Raw genomic sequence first — 19,846 nt, forward strand, 5'->3', positions numbered from 1 at the left:
CCAGCTGACGACATGAACGGAGAAAGGCAGCATTAAGTAACACTGACAATGAAACCCTCAGGTTGCCAGAAAAATCTTCCTGCCAAACAGTGCATGACATTGATGCTCTGTAAAGCGCACAGAGAATATACAGAACAGTGGGTGATAAGGCAGTACGTGGGCGCCGTCTCACCTTGTATCCTGGGCCAAGCTGGTGGATGGCAAAGATCTGAGCCGGGTTGAGAGCTTCGCTGAATACGTAAATAGCTCCCAGCTGACCGCAAAACACCCTGTTCGCATCTGCTGTCTCTGATGAACCCAGGAAACACTTGTCATAGCTCTGGAAAAACAGTAGAGCATGAGACAGAATTAGCAATCACATCAAACATTGACAAATTTCAGAGCTCTATTGCAGAGAGGGTTTGGGGATTCATAGATTGTGCTTTTCAGGTTCAGTACATAATACCAACTTTGACAACAATCGTTTAAAGTTTGCTGATCTTCACATTTAAGGTGTCTCAAGAGTTAATTAATACTTAATTTCCAATCTCGGGCCAGGTGTTCTGCAGTGATGAGCACAGTGGATGATGATGGCGAAAAAAAGCAGATCAACTTTCGATAGCTGCTTGTTTCTAATCGCTCTGTTACAACATTGCCATCACCTGCTATTACATCCTTTCTGTCCACTCTCCTTTCATCTACTCCGTCCCTCTGATACCTTTTATCACAATGAGATCTTTACGCTTTCGCTTCCTCAAAGTGATGAAATAAGTGAAATAAGTGAAATAAGTTTTATCTCCAGCCTTCAGGACAAAACAAACCCTGATAGCATCAACACATTTTCAGACCTGTTCTTTCACTCGTGTGCTATATGTTCTTTTTTTTCCCTTTTTTTTTGGCTAACGAGTCTTTTGGTGAGCCGCGTGAACTGTGCGACATTTTACCCCAAGGCCAAGGAATTTCTTACAGAGAATAACACCAGCCCGTGGTAATTGCGGCAATGTCAAGAGTGGGCCGGGAAGGAAGTGTAATGAAGGCTCCGCTGCCACCAAGAGGTCAGGCTACCTGTCCCCAGCTAAATGGAAAAGTTGGAAGTTGGAGTTTGGGTGAGCTGTGCTGGAACGGGGCCCAAGGACAACTCTGCCCCCGTTGACAAATGCAGAGGGCAAACCTCAAATGTTTGCCAATATCACAGTAGGAGGGGAAGTGTAGAGCCAGACCAACACTGGATTTCTCATGCTGGTAAAGGCCTTATTTAGGAGGAAAACCTTTGATAGCAACATGTTGTTTACAGGAAATACTTTTTTTTAGCAAAACTCACATTTGGTCAAGAGTTCTTCTTTACCAGAAGCAGCTGAATAAAAAACTCAGAATCCATAACGGTAGGAGGGAGGGCAAATAAAGTAACCTTGACCTTGACCTTGGTAACTGACTCTGTTTTAACATGCGTTAGAGTTTTTTTTATTTGTCATTGTTCTTCCATAAAGATCAGTGCGTATAACAACACAACTCTTCAGTAAAAAGCCAAGATCTTACATCATTGGTGTTGACGTGCCAGGCCATATCGCCGTAGGAAACCAGTTGACCGTTGACATAGCAACGGATCTCAGAGTTCCTCCAGCGGTTGTAGATGTGGACGATGCTGATCATGTACCACTGAAAAATAGAAGAACACATTCAGAAAGAGACAAGATGATAAATAAAAACAACAACAACCTAAAAATCACACACAACAAGCTTTGTTAGTTTTCCCTTCGGCTCTTATGTCACCAGTCAAAGAGTTTCTCTTCAGATCTGTCTGTTTTTTTTGTTGACTGAGGCATCTCTGATGTTTTTGATGTAAACAGCGCTGTGTTTTAATTAATTTTATTTTCCTTTTTTGTGTTTTTACATGTTCTAATGCATTTCTCAACCTAATGTGAAGCACTTTGAATTGCCTTTGTGTTTGAAAAGGAGTTCCGATGTCTGCCTGTTTATGCCTATAATGCTATTCAACTACATTGTTTCTGGGGGCCACATTTTCAGAACGCTCAAGGGGCTGGACTTTTCCCTGAGCTATTAGTCTCATTATGTATGTACACTTGACACAACATATTTCACTTTTATTTTGCTACACTGTAATCTGCATTAACTATTTACATTTTACAACCTCTCGTCTTCTTCTGTCTGCTCGGTGTAAACAGCCTGCGATTCAGTCGAAATCCGACTGAATTTTTGTCATGTGACTGGTGGTCTCGGCTGAGTCATTCATGGCATCCATGAGCATTTTAGTGTTTGCTGTTTTTTTAAGGATATGGTTTGTGCAAACAATTTATTTTTGGCACAATTTTAAGCAAGGCATCTAAATAAAGTGTCTTTGATGAAATGTATCTGTTTTAAGCTTAGATTTGGTTCTGTTTCCTGAGAGATGTGTTTAGGGACCATTGGAAATTTGAAAATCCAACATAATTTCTGTTTATACAGTTTCTGGCTATGATGAAAGGTGTAATTTTGGCGATTTCTTAAAAGAAACATGCCTTTCAAACCTGCTAGGGGGTTGTGGGGTTTAGATGCAATTAGGCCAGGCGACAGGAGTGCTCTGCTGGTTTGAGGGATTTATTGTGGCAAAATGATCATGATCATTTTTTCGTTTTTTAGATTTTAATTTTAGATTTTTGTAAACAGAACTTATTGCCGTGCAGGTCTGGCTTGATTGACTCTTAATTGGTGACTCTAAATTGGTCGTAGGTGTCAATGTGAGTGTGAATGGTTGTTTGTCTCTATGTGTCAGCTCTGTGATAGTCTGGTGACCTGTCCAGGGTGTACCCCGTCTCTTGCCCAATGTCAGCAGGGATAGGCTCCAGCGCCCCCGTCACCCCCAACAGGATAAGCGGTTACAGAAAATGAATGAATGCACTGTTGTTTGTGCCTTCACACTTGTTTTTTTTTTTCCACAAACACAACCTTTTTGAGATTGTTGATACGAGCCTCCTGCTGTGAAAGGATTCATTTTAGATATTTTAGTACTATTATTTGTTTGGATCAAGGTGTCTGAGTGGGTCAAAATTCCTGTCTTTGCAATACTGAGAATGCTCCCTCTAACAGCATTAGCTCTCTATAAGAGGGTTAGCCAGCATGGAAGATTACAAAGTATTCACCACATTTGCCAGAACTCTACTCTAAAGCTAGTATCTGTTTGCTCAACTTAATATACCATTAATAGTGTGTATCTGTGTGTCTTGATTTGAAAGCATCTTCCCTGATGACAATACACACAGGTTCCCTGGAGGGAACACTGAAATGGGGAAGAAGACTACGGTGGTGGTGGTGGGAGTGGAGGGGTTGAATTTTTTGCTGTAGTATGCATAGCTAAGGAGTGGACAATACCGCACGTGCATGCAAGCACCGACACACACACACATTAACACATGCACAGGTCGGACAAAATGCTGTGAGACATGGCGACTTATAAATTGATCAAATGGAACCACTGGGAACTTTGTTAGGCAGCGCAGAGATTCTACTGGATCAGCAAATACTGCAGAAGGCCATCTCATCAAGTGAATGTGTGTATGTGTGTGTGTGTCTGTGTGCAGAACAGCCACAGAATGCTGACAGTGCGGTAGAGGGGCAGTGTGCAGGTCTTAATTGACAGACCTTATCTACACTCATCAACACTTCCAGTGAGTGCAAGGATAGATGGAAGAAGAGAGCAGCAACACTCTCCTGAAACTGCCTCATCTAACAAGTGGTTACCAAACTCTACAGCGACTGAGAATAATTCAGCTGAGTGATTCGGTTGGGGTGTGTGTGTGTTTTCTTACCTTGCGAGGTTGGAAATCGTATTTCACACAGTGCTGAAAGCCTTTTCCTTTCGACTTCAACGATGTCACGATGAGACAGTTTCCCACAAAGTGTGCCGAGTACCCTATTCCTTTACTGGTGCGAAAACTGCAGGAGAATCATACAGTTACTCATTTCAGTTAGTTATCAATTCAAGATGTGTGTTTGAAAATAACTCAGTCAAAAAAGGATGGCTCTAAATTAAAACTAATTATGGTACTTCTTAATGAATGGTGCAATGTTTGAGCTCCTGAGACTAAATTACATGCTCCTCCTGGTGTTTCATTAGATTTGAGTGAAACTGAATGACTTGACATTTTTAAGGTGATATTACAAAAAAGTTAAGTAAAGACTGGTCTAAAAAGTTACATTATGACCGTGTTGTCTGATTTGATTTGTCAGACTAGCTGTAAATAATATTTCTGTTTCTGAAAGCTAACACTGTGACTGCAGAAGTAAAGTATTTTCTTTCCCAGTAGCACCAGGAGTCCCACATCAGAGGTTTGTGGGAAAACACCACTAATCTCCTTCCCTCCATTTCTCCCCCCTCATCATGTTTCTCTCCCCGCACTGGTAACCACCACGTAAAACCCGGTCTTGCAGCTAAGCTTCTTCACAAAAACAACAAGACACATTTCACTTCTAAAATAGGCCCGAAGGATCACACGCGCAGCAGAGCCAGAGAGCAGATATAAATCCCTCTCAAGTGAATCCCTGGTGGACGTTAGGAGAGCATATAGTGTGTTATCGCGGCCTTCATGCAGCTGTGGAGGCCACTGCGAGACAGGCGGCTGGAGTAGCAGCTGCATCTGGGGGAGGATGATAAGACCTGGGCGAGATGAGAGGGGGGCACCCTCCCTCTCTCGCTCTGCACTTACCATGACAACTTGACAAACGGTTACTAAGGCAACAGGATTACATCCCGACACTTTGCATGATCAGAGTTTATTCCCCTGATGGTATCCAGAGATATATGGGCGCATGTCATCCCTCCTGTAGACGACTGCTTCCCTTGTTTTTTAGCAAAACCTTTCTGTTTCTAAAGAAGTTTGACTCTGTGAGGGGGGGGGGGCTGGTTAGCACCACAGAGTGAAGAGGTGGAGGGAAGAAGCCGAGCAGCGGAGTAAAGGAGTTCAATTAAATAAAAGGTCAGAGCTAATGAAGCTTCATAGTGGCTAACGGCTTGCACTTACAACACTAACGTCGAGGCCAGAGAGGTCCAGAGCTGCACGGCGGCGAGCGGAGGCATCCACCCAGCAGCGCACTCATAATGGAGTGTCTTGACATTTAAAGTTATGTTCTAATTCATTATCTGTTTATCTATTAACTTCCTACCCGTGTCATTCGGTCTGATGAGTTAAATGTTCATCATGAGTGATTCAGTAAAGGAACTCTTGGTGAATTCTGAATAAAAATAATGCTGAATTAATTGCTCAGAAAGAAGCTTCAGTTAAGTTTTAGACTGGTTCAGAAATCTTTTATTTTGTACAAGGTGCATTCAGATATGTGATCACCTCTCTGTCGGAGGCCAAAAGATCTCTGGTTGATTGAACACATTAACACACTCAAGAATAAAAACCTCAGCTCTAATACAACTGGACAAAAATGCCGACCATTATCTGAACAGAGCTTCTCAGATGTGAGGATTTGTTACTTTTCTTATTTCATAGCCTTGTAAAATTTGTTATTTGATAGGCTAGACAAGGGGTCGGCAACCTCTACTATCAAAAGAGCCATTTTTGGCCAAAAAAGAAAAAAAAAATTGAGTGGAGCCATAAAACATATTTGAGCCTCGTAATAAAGCTAGGAGGACCCAATGCTACTGTAGCCATCGCTAGTGATGTTTTTAGAAGAAGAGGCCAGTTACAACGCACATTTCCATTGACGAAATGGTGTACAGGCAATGCATTTTGACAGTTCAAGAGTTAAAAATCACTATGGGTGTACAACAATAAATAAAACATAAAATGTAACAAAAAAAAGAAAGAAAAGTTTTTTCATTCAGCCACAGGCAGCTACTGGAAAGGGGCTAAAAGACACAGGTTGTCTACCCCTGGGTTAGACTATAAATTGTTTGATAAGAATAATTAATTAATGGATGGCACAATACTGAAGTTATAAATTTTGCTGATCCAATGACCTCTGCTTTGACTCTACCATCCGGCTGAGCTCTGAAATTCTGACATATCGTGAAAACCAACACCTGACATCTACTGTGCACGTTCATGCTTCTAAAAGAAACAAAATTTTCTGTCGTATATATAATGTCACAATGTCAGATGCTTATATTAAACGTGGTCAAAGTAAACATGTTTTCTCTATTTTGGCTACTAGCTGACATGCGTTCATGACAGATTTCTTCATGGTCATCTGCTCCAGGTATGCTACTTTAATTATTTACATTACTTAGCCTACATTGCTACATGTAGCTACATGCTAACATCAGAGAAATCTGATATCTTGGTTGTCACTGTTGTTATTTTCTCCCTGATTACAAATCCTAATCATGTCAGAACATGTCCAGTTGTGTAAAAAAGATTTTACTGGTCATTTTTTATGGTAGAAAGTGCCGGCATACACAGTCATTTCCTTCACGCATCACAGAAACATGTCATCTTGTTGCGTATGTTGTTAATTTCTCCCTGATTTTGAATCATATTCCTGCTGGAACATGTTCAGTTGTGACCTCATACGTTGAAAAGCTTTTATTGCTGATTTGTCACGGCAGAAAGTGCTGCTATACTCCGTTACAGCCATTCACCAGCTGCAATGATGGAGCAGAGATGCCAAGATACGGAAGAAACGCTGATCAGTTGGAGCAGATTGGGCCTTTTTGTGGAGGGGTTTAAAGAGATACGCGCTACTGACGGTGCGGTCTGCTTGCGGCTCAAGTCCCGGGACCCCTTTGCCACACACACGCAAAAACTGCTGTGTCCAACGCCATCTGATACCTCCAAGGCTGCCTGGGTCGAGGCAAGATGGAGGCACCGATGTTCCTGGCCAGCACCTGCCCTGAAAGCAAAGGACAACCCTCAACCGCTTGAGGACAGGCGTAGGATACTTTGGAGCAGCGATGCAGAAATGGACTCTTGAGGACAGTGCCCACTGCGAATGCGGGAATCCACTACAAACTGTGGAACACATAATAACCAGCTGCCCCAAACACCAGCCACCAAATGGCAACTATGGTCTAATTGACCTAGACGATGGAACACTGGTCTGGCTTGCCTCAACTGAGCTGAAGGTCTAAGGACATACACCAGAAGAAGAAGAAGTATAAAAAAAACACGTAAACATGTTTTAGTAGAAACCCAAAGTACATGTATGAACCTGAGAAAGAACGTAACAAGTCCCCTTTAAACATCCTAGAATCCATCAGAGGCTCCAACATTGGTTTCCTGTCTGTAAGTATTCAATCACCTGCCCCTGTACAGTGTGGAAAGTTAATGTGGGAGATTATTCGGCCTGCAGTCCACTGAGTGCTTTCTCATACTGTGATTAAGTGCAGTGCACTCATCCTCAACCTGCGTCATTTATGTTCACTTCACTTAGTTTCATCTTACTTTAACCAAAATGCCTTTTGACACCCAGCGGGAACAGGCCTGAACTTGTTTTATTCAGCTGTGTGCTTTTCTTTGCTCAGATCAATAGTGATGGCAGAAGCAAGAGAGACAGTTTGTGCGGTCAACAAGAGGTAGACTTCTTACACAACAAGTAAAATTTTTTGAGCAGTGAGGCATTGAGGACTACTGCTGAAGGAGAAACTGGTATTTCTGCATCTTTTTGTCACCGTATGAGTGTAGAAAATGGAGAGTCTACAAAGAAGCCCTTCATCTGTGATCCTGAAGGACTCACTCAAAAACCTGATGTTTCCCATTGATGTGTTTGATTCCTCTGTAACTGCGCTGGCAAAAAATATCATCGTGATGTCACTGGGTCAACAAAGCCGGCAAAGAAATGAAATATTAAAGGCCAATAGAAATACTGTGACAGTGCTGAAGTGTTGAAGAGTGGATTTTTACATCTGCCAAGGAGGAAATATTTTTGGTTGGGTTTGTTAGATTATCAGCATGATGACAGAAAAAGTACTGGCCTGATTTTCATAAAACTTGGTAGAAGGTTAAAGCGTGGGCCAAGGAAAAACCCATTAAATTTTGGAGCGGATCCTAATCACAGGGTGCATACACTAATTATTTTTCACTTTCGTTAACATTGCAAGATAGGGCATTTGGCCTTGGCGGAGGTCTGCGCTCTCTGAGAGCCCGTCTAGTCTAAAATGTTTCCAGTCCCAGTTCCCATTACAAGGAGGTTTATGTTCATTAAGCAACAGTCCAGATGAACAGCGTTCTACTTACCAGTAGAGGTATGGTTTGTCTTTATCCACATTGATGTTGTTGAGTGGATCCTGTCTGAACCAAGTGTTGATAGTGAATCCGTTCTGGTAAGGCCATTTGGCAATTGGCGGCAATGCTATGGCCTGAGGGGGAGGATACACACATTAGATCAGCCCTTGCCAATGTTTATAATAATCAATATACCACTCAGTCAGTCATTACATCCTTTTCACCATTCAACTCCCCACACTGGTGGAGGAAAGTGCCAATTAAGATGTGCTGACTAAATGCGGCAAGGAATGCCATGGAGGACTCTTTAGCAATTTGGGCGCACAAAGAACAAATTTGGCTAATTCTTGATAATGATGCTCAGGTGTGTGTGTTTGTATACTGATCAGTCTCACCGCCGCACTGCGTCCTGGAAAGTTGAAGAAGGTATCAGGACCGTGTCTCTGAGGCATCTGGTTCAGCACTGACAGGAGCTTGATGGCGTGTCTTGGCTGAAAGAGAGGAGAGGAGAGGAGAGGAGAGGAGAGGAGAGGAGAGGAGAATTGTCATTATTATGTGCAAACTGCCGACTATCAGAGGCACAGAGGGGGGGCTGCGTTAAAAAAAAAACATGGTGTGACATCAAATCTGTACCACAACCCCACTGGATCAATACCTCTTCAATCACCCCCGCCATCCCCCGACAACACCTCATCAATACCATGGCAACCCTTAATCGATCTGTCTCTAGAGAGGCCTGCTGGGGGAGGAGAAATTGGAAAAGACTGGGAAACAGGAGCGAGGTGGATGTGGTAGGGATAGTTATTAGACAGAGGAGGAACAGAGTGAGGGCTGCAGGGATGGATGATAGAGTCGCTATGGACCACTGATCAGTGACCAGGGGTTGTTGATAGTGGTTGTCCTGAGGCCTGAGTGGAGGGGAGATGGACGAGAGGGGACCAGGTTGTATTGACTTAGCTAGCAAACACCAGCAGCTGCCAAGGCATCGCGATTCCTGTGCACCTCGTGAGCAAGGATGGCAGAGGAGAGGTGTTAGCCTCACAGAACCATCCCAAATGTCCACAGTTTGGTTTTAAAACACCAACTTAACTCAGTGAGTGGAAGCTAGGCTAATCAGCAAACTACAGGGAGCAGTTAAAATGACAACAACAAGTAGCACTGTAAGTGGAATCTGTACAAACAACTCCCGATGCTTAGCTCCTGAATTAGCCTCACTTACAGGTACTCAAAGTAAACGTGGCATTGTAGCTCTAAAAGAAAGCATGAATCAGCACAGCTATGGCCTGCAGTATTTCTCCATACATTCTTTTGGATAATTTAGGAGGAACTGTGCAACTCACAGGGTAAAACTAAGTGTTCTCACGTTGACAGCCTGAAGCAGTCAGGTGTAAAAATGTCTCCACACACTAAATTTGTATGGTTTTTAAAATCATAAAGGGACTGAAATGAGCACCTGCCAAGCACCAAATGCGGGTAGATTTTATGTTTGGCTAGTAAATGATGGGTAAACTTTTGTACCAAAATAGTCATGTAATAAAAACAATGCTGCATCTCTGCTGCCTTTTGGTGTCACTTAGGGGTGCACTGCTCTGCGGTTCGTCTGCAGTCTTGAGCGCGCCTAGTTTTGTGGCACTGTTAACCATACAGGTACTCAGCTGATCCACTAAAATATCACTTGTCTCTGGTCTGCTGCTAGCTTTAGTTAAGCTCATGTGTAGCTGATGGGTATAAGTTGCACCCATGCTTATGACAGCAACAAAACAGTGAAAACACAAAGGCTCTTTAAGCTGAACCAAGATGGCAAACTCTTTATTTCCTCCCACATTTGCAAGGGCAGCGCATACATAACAGCTTAACTCCTTCCCTTCTTACCTTTCACAATAAAAGCCCTTTACACACTGCATCTCTGCTTACTGGGAGAACTTTCTCACATGCTGAGGCCACTGAGGCTGTGGTGGTGAGTTGCTCAACATATTAAAATAATTTTGCTCCAGATTTTGCTCTGACATCTTCGTTAAGTTCATGTTCTAATTATCTCGATAAAATGTACTGAAACAAATGTATATGTGACACATAAAGGCATGTTCTATTCATTGCAAAACCTCATATTATGAAACAAAATGGAGTTGTCGAGCAGTGAGGATGATTTTGTGGTCATCCTACATCTTGAAAGTAGAAAAAGAAAAAAGAAAAAAAAAGAAACATTGGGTCCATCTTATCCTGAGAAGGTGCCCAAAAGCAAGGAGAGTTTTACCTGCCGAGCTGTGGAATCATCCTGATCTTTAGCAGGTGACTATTTCAGAATTTAGTGGTCAAATTTGATACACTGGTAACAATCCTAGAATCAAACATTAAAAAGAAGACCGCCAGTCTCTGCTGTCTAAGTGATTCTGATGAGCAGCTGTCAGCATGTCTAAGATAGGGACACATACACGCAAAAAACGCAGTAAACCAAACCTGGTGACACAATGTGAGGTCGTATTTATTTTCAAATGTGGCTTGATGTGCAAAGGCATTAAGAGAGGTTCACCTTGATGTTAAAGTGAAGCAGGAAACTTATTAAACTTTCTAATAACCTGCAAAGTAATGCAGGTCTGTGTCCACTAACAGTAACCATGACCAACGAAAATACCTATTTGGAAGCACACAATGAGAAAAGTTTCTGAGCCGGCTGTGTGAAGGTAGAGGAAGTCAGAGATGAGGAAATGTTGTGACCGATTGGGATCTCCATTCGCTTGGTGAAAAAGTCTAACAAAGGAGAAGAAGCAGAAATGAGCCCCTGAGCGATGCATTTACTCCTGTGGGTCTGCTTGGTGGGCAGGAATAGAAGATGGGGAATATATGTATATAGAGTGTAAGTATATGGCAAAAATGTCAACCTCCCCACAAGAACTCACCTGGAGAAAAATAATAGTGAATTCACAGAGTGTCTCACCTTCACAGCTGATTAGGCTGTCGCTGTTTGTTTTTTTAACCATCGCTCGAATAAAAATAACACGCTCAAACCTCTGTTGCATTAATAATGTTGATTACAAGAGGTAAAAGAAAATTGTAAACGTGAGCTAAATTGCCCTTGTCTTGACATACACTTGCAAATCAATCCAAACACACACACATCCATCCTCTATTATTCTAGTCTATTAGCACAACCATCCCATTAAGTGTCATCCAGACTAATGACTTACAAACAAGCTTGTGCTATATAATTAATCTAGTGTAGAATAAATATAGCCTCCACAGCTATTAATTGTGGAATAGTAGCATATCAAGAAAAGTGAAATGTCTCATTTTTTGCGGCAAGAATCAATGTGTAACTTTTAATTTTCAAACCAATAAAAGATTAAACATATACCCAATTAAAAATGTTAATAACATAAGTAATCATCAATTTAGGCATCTTTTCTTTTGTAAAAGTCAAGACAGACAAGCGACATCAGAAAGTCTTTACTGAACTAGTCTGAGTGGGCGGAAGTTCGCTGCATAGATCAGCCTCTCATTGGGCGGAACGAGCCACCCGCTTAAGTCCCGCCCTACCACCTCCGGTTGTGTAGCAGTTTTCAACCCGTCCCTTTACTAACTTTTGTGGTGTTTGATCTTGTGGGGATGTAGCCATTTTTCTGCCATGGTTCGCGTCCTGTAGGCGATATTTTTGTGGGCGTGTTACACCAACACCTGTTTCCCCCCGGCAATATTTCTGCAAGCGCACCGTTGCTGTGGCACCGCCCAGAACAACTGTGATTGGTTGAAAGAAATACAAGCAGCCAGGGCGTTTTTTTTCTCCAATCTTAAAGTGAGATTCGGCCCAGAGTGCGAGACTATTACTGAACTGAAGCTTCACCAACTGGAGTGGTAGTTAGAGTAGCATACGTTAATAAAGCAGTATATAATAATGATGCTATTTTTTAACAATTTCACAATGTTAATGTTTGTTTACCAGCACCTGCAAAGCACCAGTAGTTATAACTATGTCTTCTGGGCAAAAATATTACTGTGGTGAAAACAATAACAACACCCACTCGTACATACACAAAAACTCTTTTAAGTGTCCACCAACTCACCCAGATGCCGTTGTCTCCCCTCAGCATACTGAAAAGCAGCTTCAGCTCCTTGACTGTGATGCTGTAACTGGCCATGACTCCCAGCATGTCCACCAGGAGGTCTGAGGAAACACAGACAGACGCTGATAGTGAGTGTGAGAGAGAACATACAACTATATTATGTGGGTGTGCGTGTTTGTGTGAGTCTGACACCTCCCTGATAAAATAAGGTGAGGTCATTAATAAGACACAGTTTGTATACTGCAAGTGTTGAGCATTAATCAGCGCAATCAAACTTCAAGTGTGTTCCAAGAAGTCTGCGCTGCACACAGCATTACTTATTACCTTGAATATCGACGCCACAATGTAAATTCTTGTTGTATCTGTATATATTGATCTGAAGACATCAGGTAATATGAGGCCAAACACACCAAGCCAGTGCTAAGTGCTCTCAGCTACAAGGTAAACAAACAAAGAGCCACATAACACTTAAGCTGTCACCAACACCTGTGATAAACTCACATATTGTGTACAAGGAGCTTGTTAATGAATGTGGTTTTATTATGATAGCCTGTGTCAATTAACTCCCAGATATTAATGTTTTTAAAGATGGTGTCATGGTGGTATTAGACCAACTGTGTCTAATTTAGGTCCAGGATTGCTGAATTGTTTGAGTTGCAGAGAGGCCGAAGACGGATACCATTCTCAATGTGCCTCATTTACTAACATGTGAATAGAAATGTTCTTACTATGTGCACAAAATTCAGTCCAGTTCATGACACGTGCACACTGGCCAGTTGTGTTCTGGGAATCAGGATCAGTTTGAATCGACAGGCACGTGCATTTACAATCAGCGTACTGCCACAACCCAATTTCTCTATATAAGGAAATAAGTTTGCCTGGAGGTGAATCTTCGAGAGAGCGGTAAAGTTGTTTCTGTGCTCAAGGCCAGATATGCTGCCTTAGCTCCTGCCTGGAGCTGAATCAGAATCTCATATATGCTTAATGCTTTACATATGTGCAATGTCATGGCAATAGGAATTGATGGGAGGAGCTGAACAATGAAGACCAAGAAAATAAAAACAATGAAAACTAAATCCGTTACATATCAGTATGGATGTTCTCATATACTCCATTGTGAGATTGGACTGTTTTTTTATTGATATTTTAGTTATGACAATAATTGATGATGATGTAAGGGAATCGATTTCATAGTTATTTAATACATTTGGCCAATGCATTAGTAGATTGACTGTTTTAAATATTGTTGTCTATTAAAGCAGTTGCGGTTTCAATATGCTATGCATTTAGTTAACAGGTGTGTGTTTACATTTTCCTAGACAGCTGGGCATTCATTTATGTGTACGCATGGTACAGAGTGTACCAGAGTACAAATGAATTCAGGTAAGAAAATACAGAGGTGCTCAAAATGTTCATACACACTGTTTGTGAGCGAGGCCAAAGGATTACTGGTGTATGTAAAAAAAAAATTAAAAAAAAATTATGTCATTTTCATTTGCAATTTCTTTCAGTGTGGTTTTCGTCTTGTAGGGCTACACCAATATATCATGTGACCTCTGCCACATGACCCCTACATGACTTCTTAAATTGCACACCTGTTTCCAATACATTTCACACCCTGATGATGATGGTTTATCCATGCATTAATAAAAGATTTTTAACTACAGTCAGAGTGCCTTGTCATTGTTGCGAAGGTATTTGATCATAAATATGGTGATATTTCATTTTGTCAATATCAGCCTTAGTTTTGCTATGGTTTGCTTATGTCAACTTCAGTTCATGAGGAAAGTTTGCCTTTTTTGGATTCCTCGTTTACCATAAGACGTGCAAAAAAACAAGGTGTCTTCTTAAATGCAGTGTAACACAGGGTGAGTAATTGATAAACAAATGATCATTTGGGGGGTGAAGTATTTAAGAGTGGTGTCAATCGTCTCATCTAACTCTAATTAGTGCATTTCCCATCATGTCAAACTCGTCCTTTAATTTGCTCACATTTTAACAGACAAGATGTCTTGTTAAATGACTACATGTCATAAAACTGACAATAAAAATATTCCAAAATATTTCTCTCTGAACATTCAGGAGAATAATTAAACGCTTAATGTGTTTAAAGACATTTGTTTAGTCAAAGTGACCTTCGGGCCTCACTGACTTTCACTTCACACAGTCACAACAGATCGGTGTGGATACAGCAGAGGTACAGCACTGCCCTCTCAGAGTGAGGCAATCTGCTTACAAAGGCTCTTCTTTCCCATTAGGCCTGCTAGATATGAATAGAGTCTTCCCATAATATTTCATTAGCCAGAGCCCAGCGATAGGGAATAAAGCAGAAGGCTCGCTCACTGAGGTGCTTGGTATGAGAGGAAAACGCAATACACAATGTCCTAGATTCAAAACCCCTAAGCTCTGTTTTTGGTACGATCAATCCATGTAGGTCATTTTAAATAGTGTTAGAATCATGGTTCAGAAAGGGAGACTGTGAGAATTGGCATTAAATTGATTTAAGCGGCGTATGCTCTGCTGTGCTGAGCAGTAATAAGTCATAGAAGTTATAAAGCACATTATCCTGCGGCGGTAGGTAGGACAGAGAGGACACAGAGGGGGAGGGAAGGAGAGGACACGCACTCTGAGGCATCGTTAAGGGGAAGTCAAGGTCGATATGATCATGTAAAGAGACGGCTGTGTATGTGCTGTTTTGCAATCGAGCCCTGCGTACAAATCGCAGCATACACAGAAACATACTGGGGTCATTACTCTGCTTCTGCTGCACCAGCGGGTTGTTACGAATGTCTGACTACGGGGCAAACACACACACATACACATGAAATCTGTTATGAAGAAAATAATCGGAAGTGAGTTAAAGAAATCTTCAGCTATTGGCTCTGAACTTCAAGAAAAAAATACAATGTAAAAGTTTTTCGTATTCACGAGGATAAATGGACCAAAGATTAATCCACCATTTTGCAAGTTCAATTATCCCACACTATACAAGAAACAGACACTTATCTCTCCACGAGAAGCATCTCAATCTTCAGCTTCAGTCTCAAGACATGCAGTGTTTTCAAACCTGGCATGTGTCTCTCACTCACTCCTCTCTATGGTATTGCAGTTGTTTTTCCACCTACGCACACAACCCACGGCTGAATGCAGGAGTTAATGCTCTTTGTGTGATATTGAAAAGCACTTGTGGGAAAATCACTACCTGTGTGAAATCACTATGCAGGCCAGGCATGTTGAGGACGACGAGTTAAATAACAAACCTTTACAACAACAGTCTTTGTACTCATTTAACATCATACAAATATTTCACAGTGCTTCTGAGAGTGTAAAAGTGCGACTTTCTTTACTTTACATGTAATAATTTTGCACTTAAGGCCCACTTGTCATGACTTCAACATTGGTGATTGAAGTTATTCTGTAAAACTTCAGTCCTTTTTACTGGCCTGGTGTGGCTACACATTTTGACAGACAAAGGCCTGTCTCAATTAGACGCCTGGTCTGGTTGCCAAACAGTCCATTTCTTTATAGAAGTTCTTCAGATCTATAAAACCGGGTTGTTAGCTACCTCAAATTATGTGTCCATTCCTCGATTACCCTGAAAGTTATTCATATTGTTTTAACAGGATAACGTGGTGTTGTGTTGGTATGCCGGGTGCCAAAATCCTCGAGTGCCATAACTCTCTGTCTCTGTGATGCTGTGTCTGTTGGAGCAAGATCAAATGAGTGATTCATAATTGCGTAATTTTCAAACAAGTAATATTAATACCGTTTTAAATAAGCAATTTGAATGTATTTCCTGATCTTTGCGGAACAACAGTTTTGTGTGAGAGGAATTAAAGGCCTGTCCAAAAAAGACGCCTGGTGATTTCAGTGATTTAAGCAAATAATAGCAGTATTTTTGATCCAATAATGTATTAAAGTACTGCACAAAATAATATTATATGACTACTTAATTAGCATTATAGTTAAAGTTAAGATATATCAAGATCAACAAAGCTATCTATAAACGTGTGTTTGTCTTACACCTAGGCAGTAATCGACTGAACACCGCTAACAGTAACGATATTCGCCTTATTGACTGCCTTCCACCTATGGCAAAAGCTGACATTTACTAGTGGCAGTGGCCAGTGTTTTTCTGTTGTGACAAATTAATGTTGTGCAGGCTGAAAAACAGAGCTCCAGATGAACATCTCCTGGGAGCAATAGAAAACATGTTTGGGAATACCAGAGATCTGCCCTGGGATGTCATTGGGACAAAAGGATGCAGTAAAATTACTATTGATGTGTTAGGACACGCACCTTATTATTTTTAAGATAGATAGATAGATAGATAGATAGATAGATAGATAGAAACTTGAATTAATACAGTTGTTTAAAGGACAAATTTGTTGATATTTTCACAGCAATATAAAATATATTTTAGAGATTTCCTTTGTTTCCATCACACAAAAGGGGTATCATTCTCATTCTTTTCTTAAATTGATTGATTGTTGATAAAATGTCAGAAAATAATGAAACATGCCCTGTATAACTTCCCAGAGCTCAACATGATGTCTTCAGTTGGTATGTGTTATTCGACCGACGGTCCAATGATCCAAAGCTATTCATTTTATTATCATGTAAAACAAAGAAAAGCAACAAATTCTCTTGTTTAAGAAACATGAAACCAGCAAACTCTTGTGTCTTTATGCATTTAAATGTACGGTTGCTTTACCTGCAATCATGTCGTCCACAGTGCTCATCTTGAGCAGCACCTGCTGGATGAGGCCAACCTCGGTGCTGGTCTGCAGGTTGCGCACGCTCTTACGGAGGATGGCGGTAAACATGCTCCAGATCTCAGCCTGGCATGTCACCTCGCAGTGGGACAACAACTCCACCATGCAGCCGATGCTCTCCGCCTCCTGGATGATAAAGTTCATCTCCAGGTCAAACTCACCGCCCACCAGCTGTAGCGAAGGTGAGGGAGAGGAAGGAAAGGGGAAGAGGACAGGAAGGGGAGGAGAGACATGGTTTGGGATGGAGGAAATGGCAGGGAACCAATGTGAAGGAAGGTGAATGGTGGAAGTGTTAGGATGGAGGGAAGGAGGAAGAAGGGGGAAGGTGATGAAGCAAGTGGGAGGAGAGAGGGAACAAAAAGAGAGAATGATTTAGTGAAGCATTTAACCTTTTGTCTGTAGGAGAGGTAAGCCTGGCGTCTGATGGATGCTGATTGTGGTTAGCAAAGCATTTCTTCTGCCGGGGGCCGCACATACTGCAACAAATAAATGTCCTTCATCTGTGCGCACTCACACGTACACACGCACACACGCACACACACACTCACAACATCTCCTCTTCTGCTCTCTCCCTCTAATGTGAGGAGGAGCGCAGCACTCTCCACTGTGAACTACAATCACTCTCAAAATACAGCAGGCATAAAAATGGCCCCCTCTGTTGCCGCGGATACACACATAACCACGCAAGTACACACACATACACACACAGACACTGATGAACACACATTTCAGTCTCTGTCCTCTCAGATAGCATTAGTCAGAGGACATCATACTTTTAAAAATCGAGTGTGAATGTCCTGTCTTTTAATGGCTGGTGGTGCACTGTAATTACATGTGAAAGTACAGCCTTCATATCACTGTGCCTCACATACACACACACACACACACACGCGCACACAATTGCACACTTGTGTACCACATGAACGCAAGCATACCCACGCAGTTCATCCTCAGCATACTACACTATCCAGGAAATAGTAGCCATGGCAACCAACAAGCTAAGAGAACACCATTGAGGTTATTAAATCAGATGAAACAGAAACTTGCAATAGGTTTTGAGAGGCAACCAGACGAGAGATTGCGAGCAGGAATGAAGACGCTGAACCGGACTGTGACTATGGTCTTTGCACAGGTGGAGAGAATTAAAATAATAGATAAGTCAAGTACAGTCGGTGAGTTTCACAATGAGATGTAAAAGAGAGAGTAGTCCCCTGCTGTCTGAAGAGAATGAGTAGTGCTGTGTTCAGTGAATCACAGGGCCAGGGTCAATTTGTACCTGGTCAAAAAACCTTCAAACGAAAAAATATTCTAACCAGGAATAAATTTAATATTATTTGTCTCTGTGCACTCTAAGTTAATTGTATCCTAATGATTTTCTTCCCCTAATTTGTTGCACAAAAGTGAAACACACTGCTAGCTCCAGCATCAACAACTGAGCCATCTCTTCATGGTGCTAATTCTCCAATTGGAGAATTAGCACCATCAGCTGTTTATCTCGATGTGCTCAACTCACAGAACATTAGTGGATGGAAATCTACATTCGTGGGATGGCCTTTAGCTCAGTAAGTAGTGTTTTTGCCCCATGTAGGTAAGATTAGGGCAAAAAAAAAAAGAAATATACATTTGTTCCTATTTTTTGCAGATTATTTAAAAATGTTGTAAAAATGTGTGCTACATTAGGATGGAAGCCTGTCTACGGTCTTGCATCTCATTGTATATAGGGCAATACTGCGTATTACAATACAGTAATTGTTCTGTTAAATCAATTAAAAAATGGTTTAAAGGTTCAGCGAGAAGGATTAAGGGGGATATACCGGCATAAATCGAATATAACATGTTCTCTTTAGTGTATAATCACCTGAAAATAAGAATCACTGTGTTTTCATTACATTAGAATGAGCTGTTTATTATCTCTACAAAGGGAGCAGATCTTCGTCCATAGAGTCTGCCATGTTGCAATGCCATGTTTCTACAAGAGCCCAGAACAGCAAAAACAAAGACTGGCTCAAAACAGAGCCATTTGCCTTTTTCACATCGGTCACCGTAGTTAGCTGCCCCTCTACGATGAGCAGCTTCAAAAGAACACTGATCCTTTTAACGCGAAACTGCTTTATTCAGTGTTTTTACTGCTTTAAATGAGCAGGTCTGTTTGTTTTGGAGAGGAAAATTTGTCCCCTAAAAACCTCCCGAATGTCTGGTTTAGAAGAGAACCCACATTAAGTTATCAGAGAAGAAAGGTGAGTTCACATTAGCAGGTGCTGAGGTTTGCAGCCCGTTTCCGACGAGCAGGACAGTACAGGAAAAATGCAAAACTGCTTCATTCAGTGTTTTTACCCATTGTAATCACCGGGTCTGTTTTGGAGAGGAAGAGACCTCTGAGAATAATTCAGCTCCCGGTTAAAACCTCTTGAATGATGAACACTGAAGGAATTACAACCAGGAGAAATTTGAGCTAGCTGCAATCTGCAATCCTCACCACTAGATGTCACTAAATCCCCGTAAATATTGCACACTGCTCCTTTAAAAAAAAACATACTGAACTTCATCACATTTGAATATTTTCTTCTTGTAACTACCATACAAATGACAAAATAGAAATAAAAAAACAGCCACCTCATATGGGACAACACTTGAGTTGAAAACTAAAGACTCACAACAGTAAAACTAACATTTTCTCAAAATGGAAGCTTTAAGGTTCCTGACCAGGGTTGGAAATTAGCACGAGCCACCAGCCAAATGCTCGTAAAATATGCAAGTGGCTTCATTTATCAGCCAAAAATCATAATATTAATCTATTATGTGGCTGGTAGATTTTGGAATCCATGACTCACAACGGCTGACAACAATAATTTGAAGTATTTCAGGTTTC

At 41.4% G+C, this 19,846-nt stretch overlaps 1 protein-coding gene across 18 annotated transcripts in view; it reads right to left on the reverse strand.

The window, feature by feature from the left end:
* Positions 1 to 19,846, reverse strand: part of nbeaa (neurobeachin a) — a 117,929-nt gene that overhangs the window by 65,548 nt on the left and 32,535 nt on the right. For all 18 annotated transcript variants that reach the window (XM_049591211.1, XM_049591203.1, XM_049591214.1 and 15 more), the window contains exons 2-8: positions 16,917 to 17,148; positions 12,203 to 12,303; positions 8,540 to 8,635; positions 8,157 to 8,278; positions 3,783 to 3,909; positions 1,516 to 1,635; positions 173 to 319 (exon numbers count right to left, since the gene is read on the reverse strand). In XM_049591211.1, coding sequence (XP_049447168.1) covers positions 173 to 319; positions 1,516 to 1,635; positions 3,783 to 3,909; positions 8,157 to 8,278; positions 8,540 to 8,635; positions 12,203 to 12,303; positions 16,917 to 17,148 — 945 coding nt within the window. The remainder of the gene's footprint in view (positions 1 to 172; positions 320 to 1,515; positions 1,636 to 3,782; positions 3,910 to 8,156; positions 8,279 to 8,539; positions 8,636 to 12,202; positions 12,304 to 16,916; positions 17,149 to 19,846) is intronic.

Source organism: Epinephelus fuscoguttatus, linkage group LG12 (assembly GCF_011397635.1).
Source record: "Epinephelus fuscoguttatus linkage group LG12, E.fuscoguttatus.final_Chr_v1".
In the NCBI taxonomy this organism is placed as follows: domain Eukaryota; kingdom Metazoa; phylum Chordata; class Actinopteri; order Perciformes; family Serranidae; genus Epinephelus; species Epinephelus fuscoguttatus.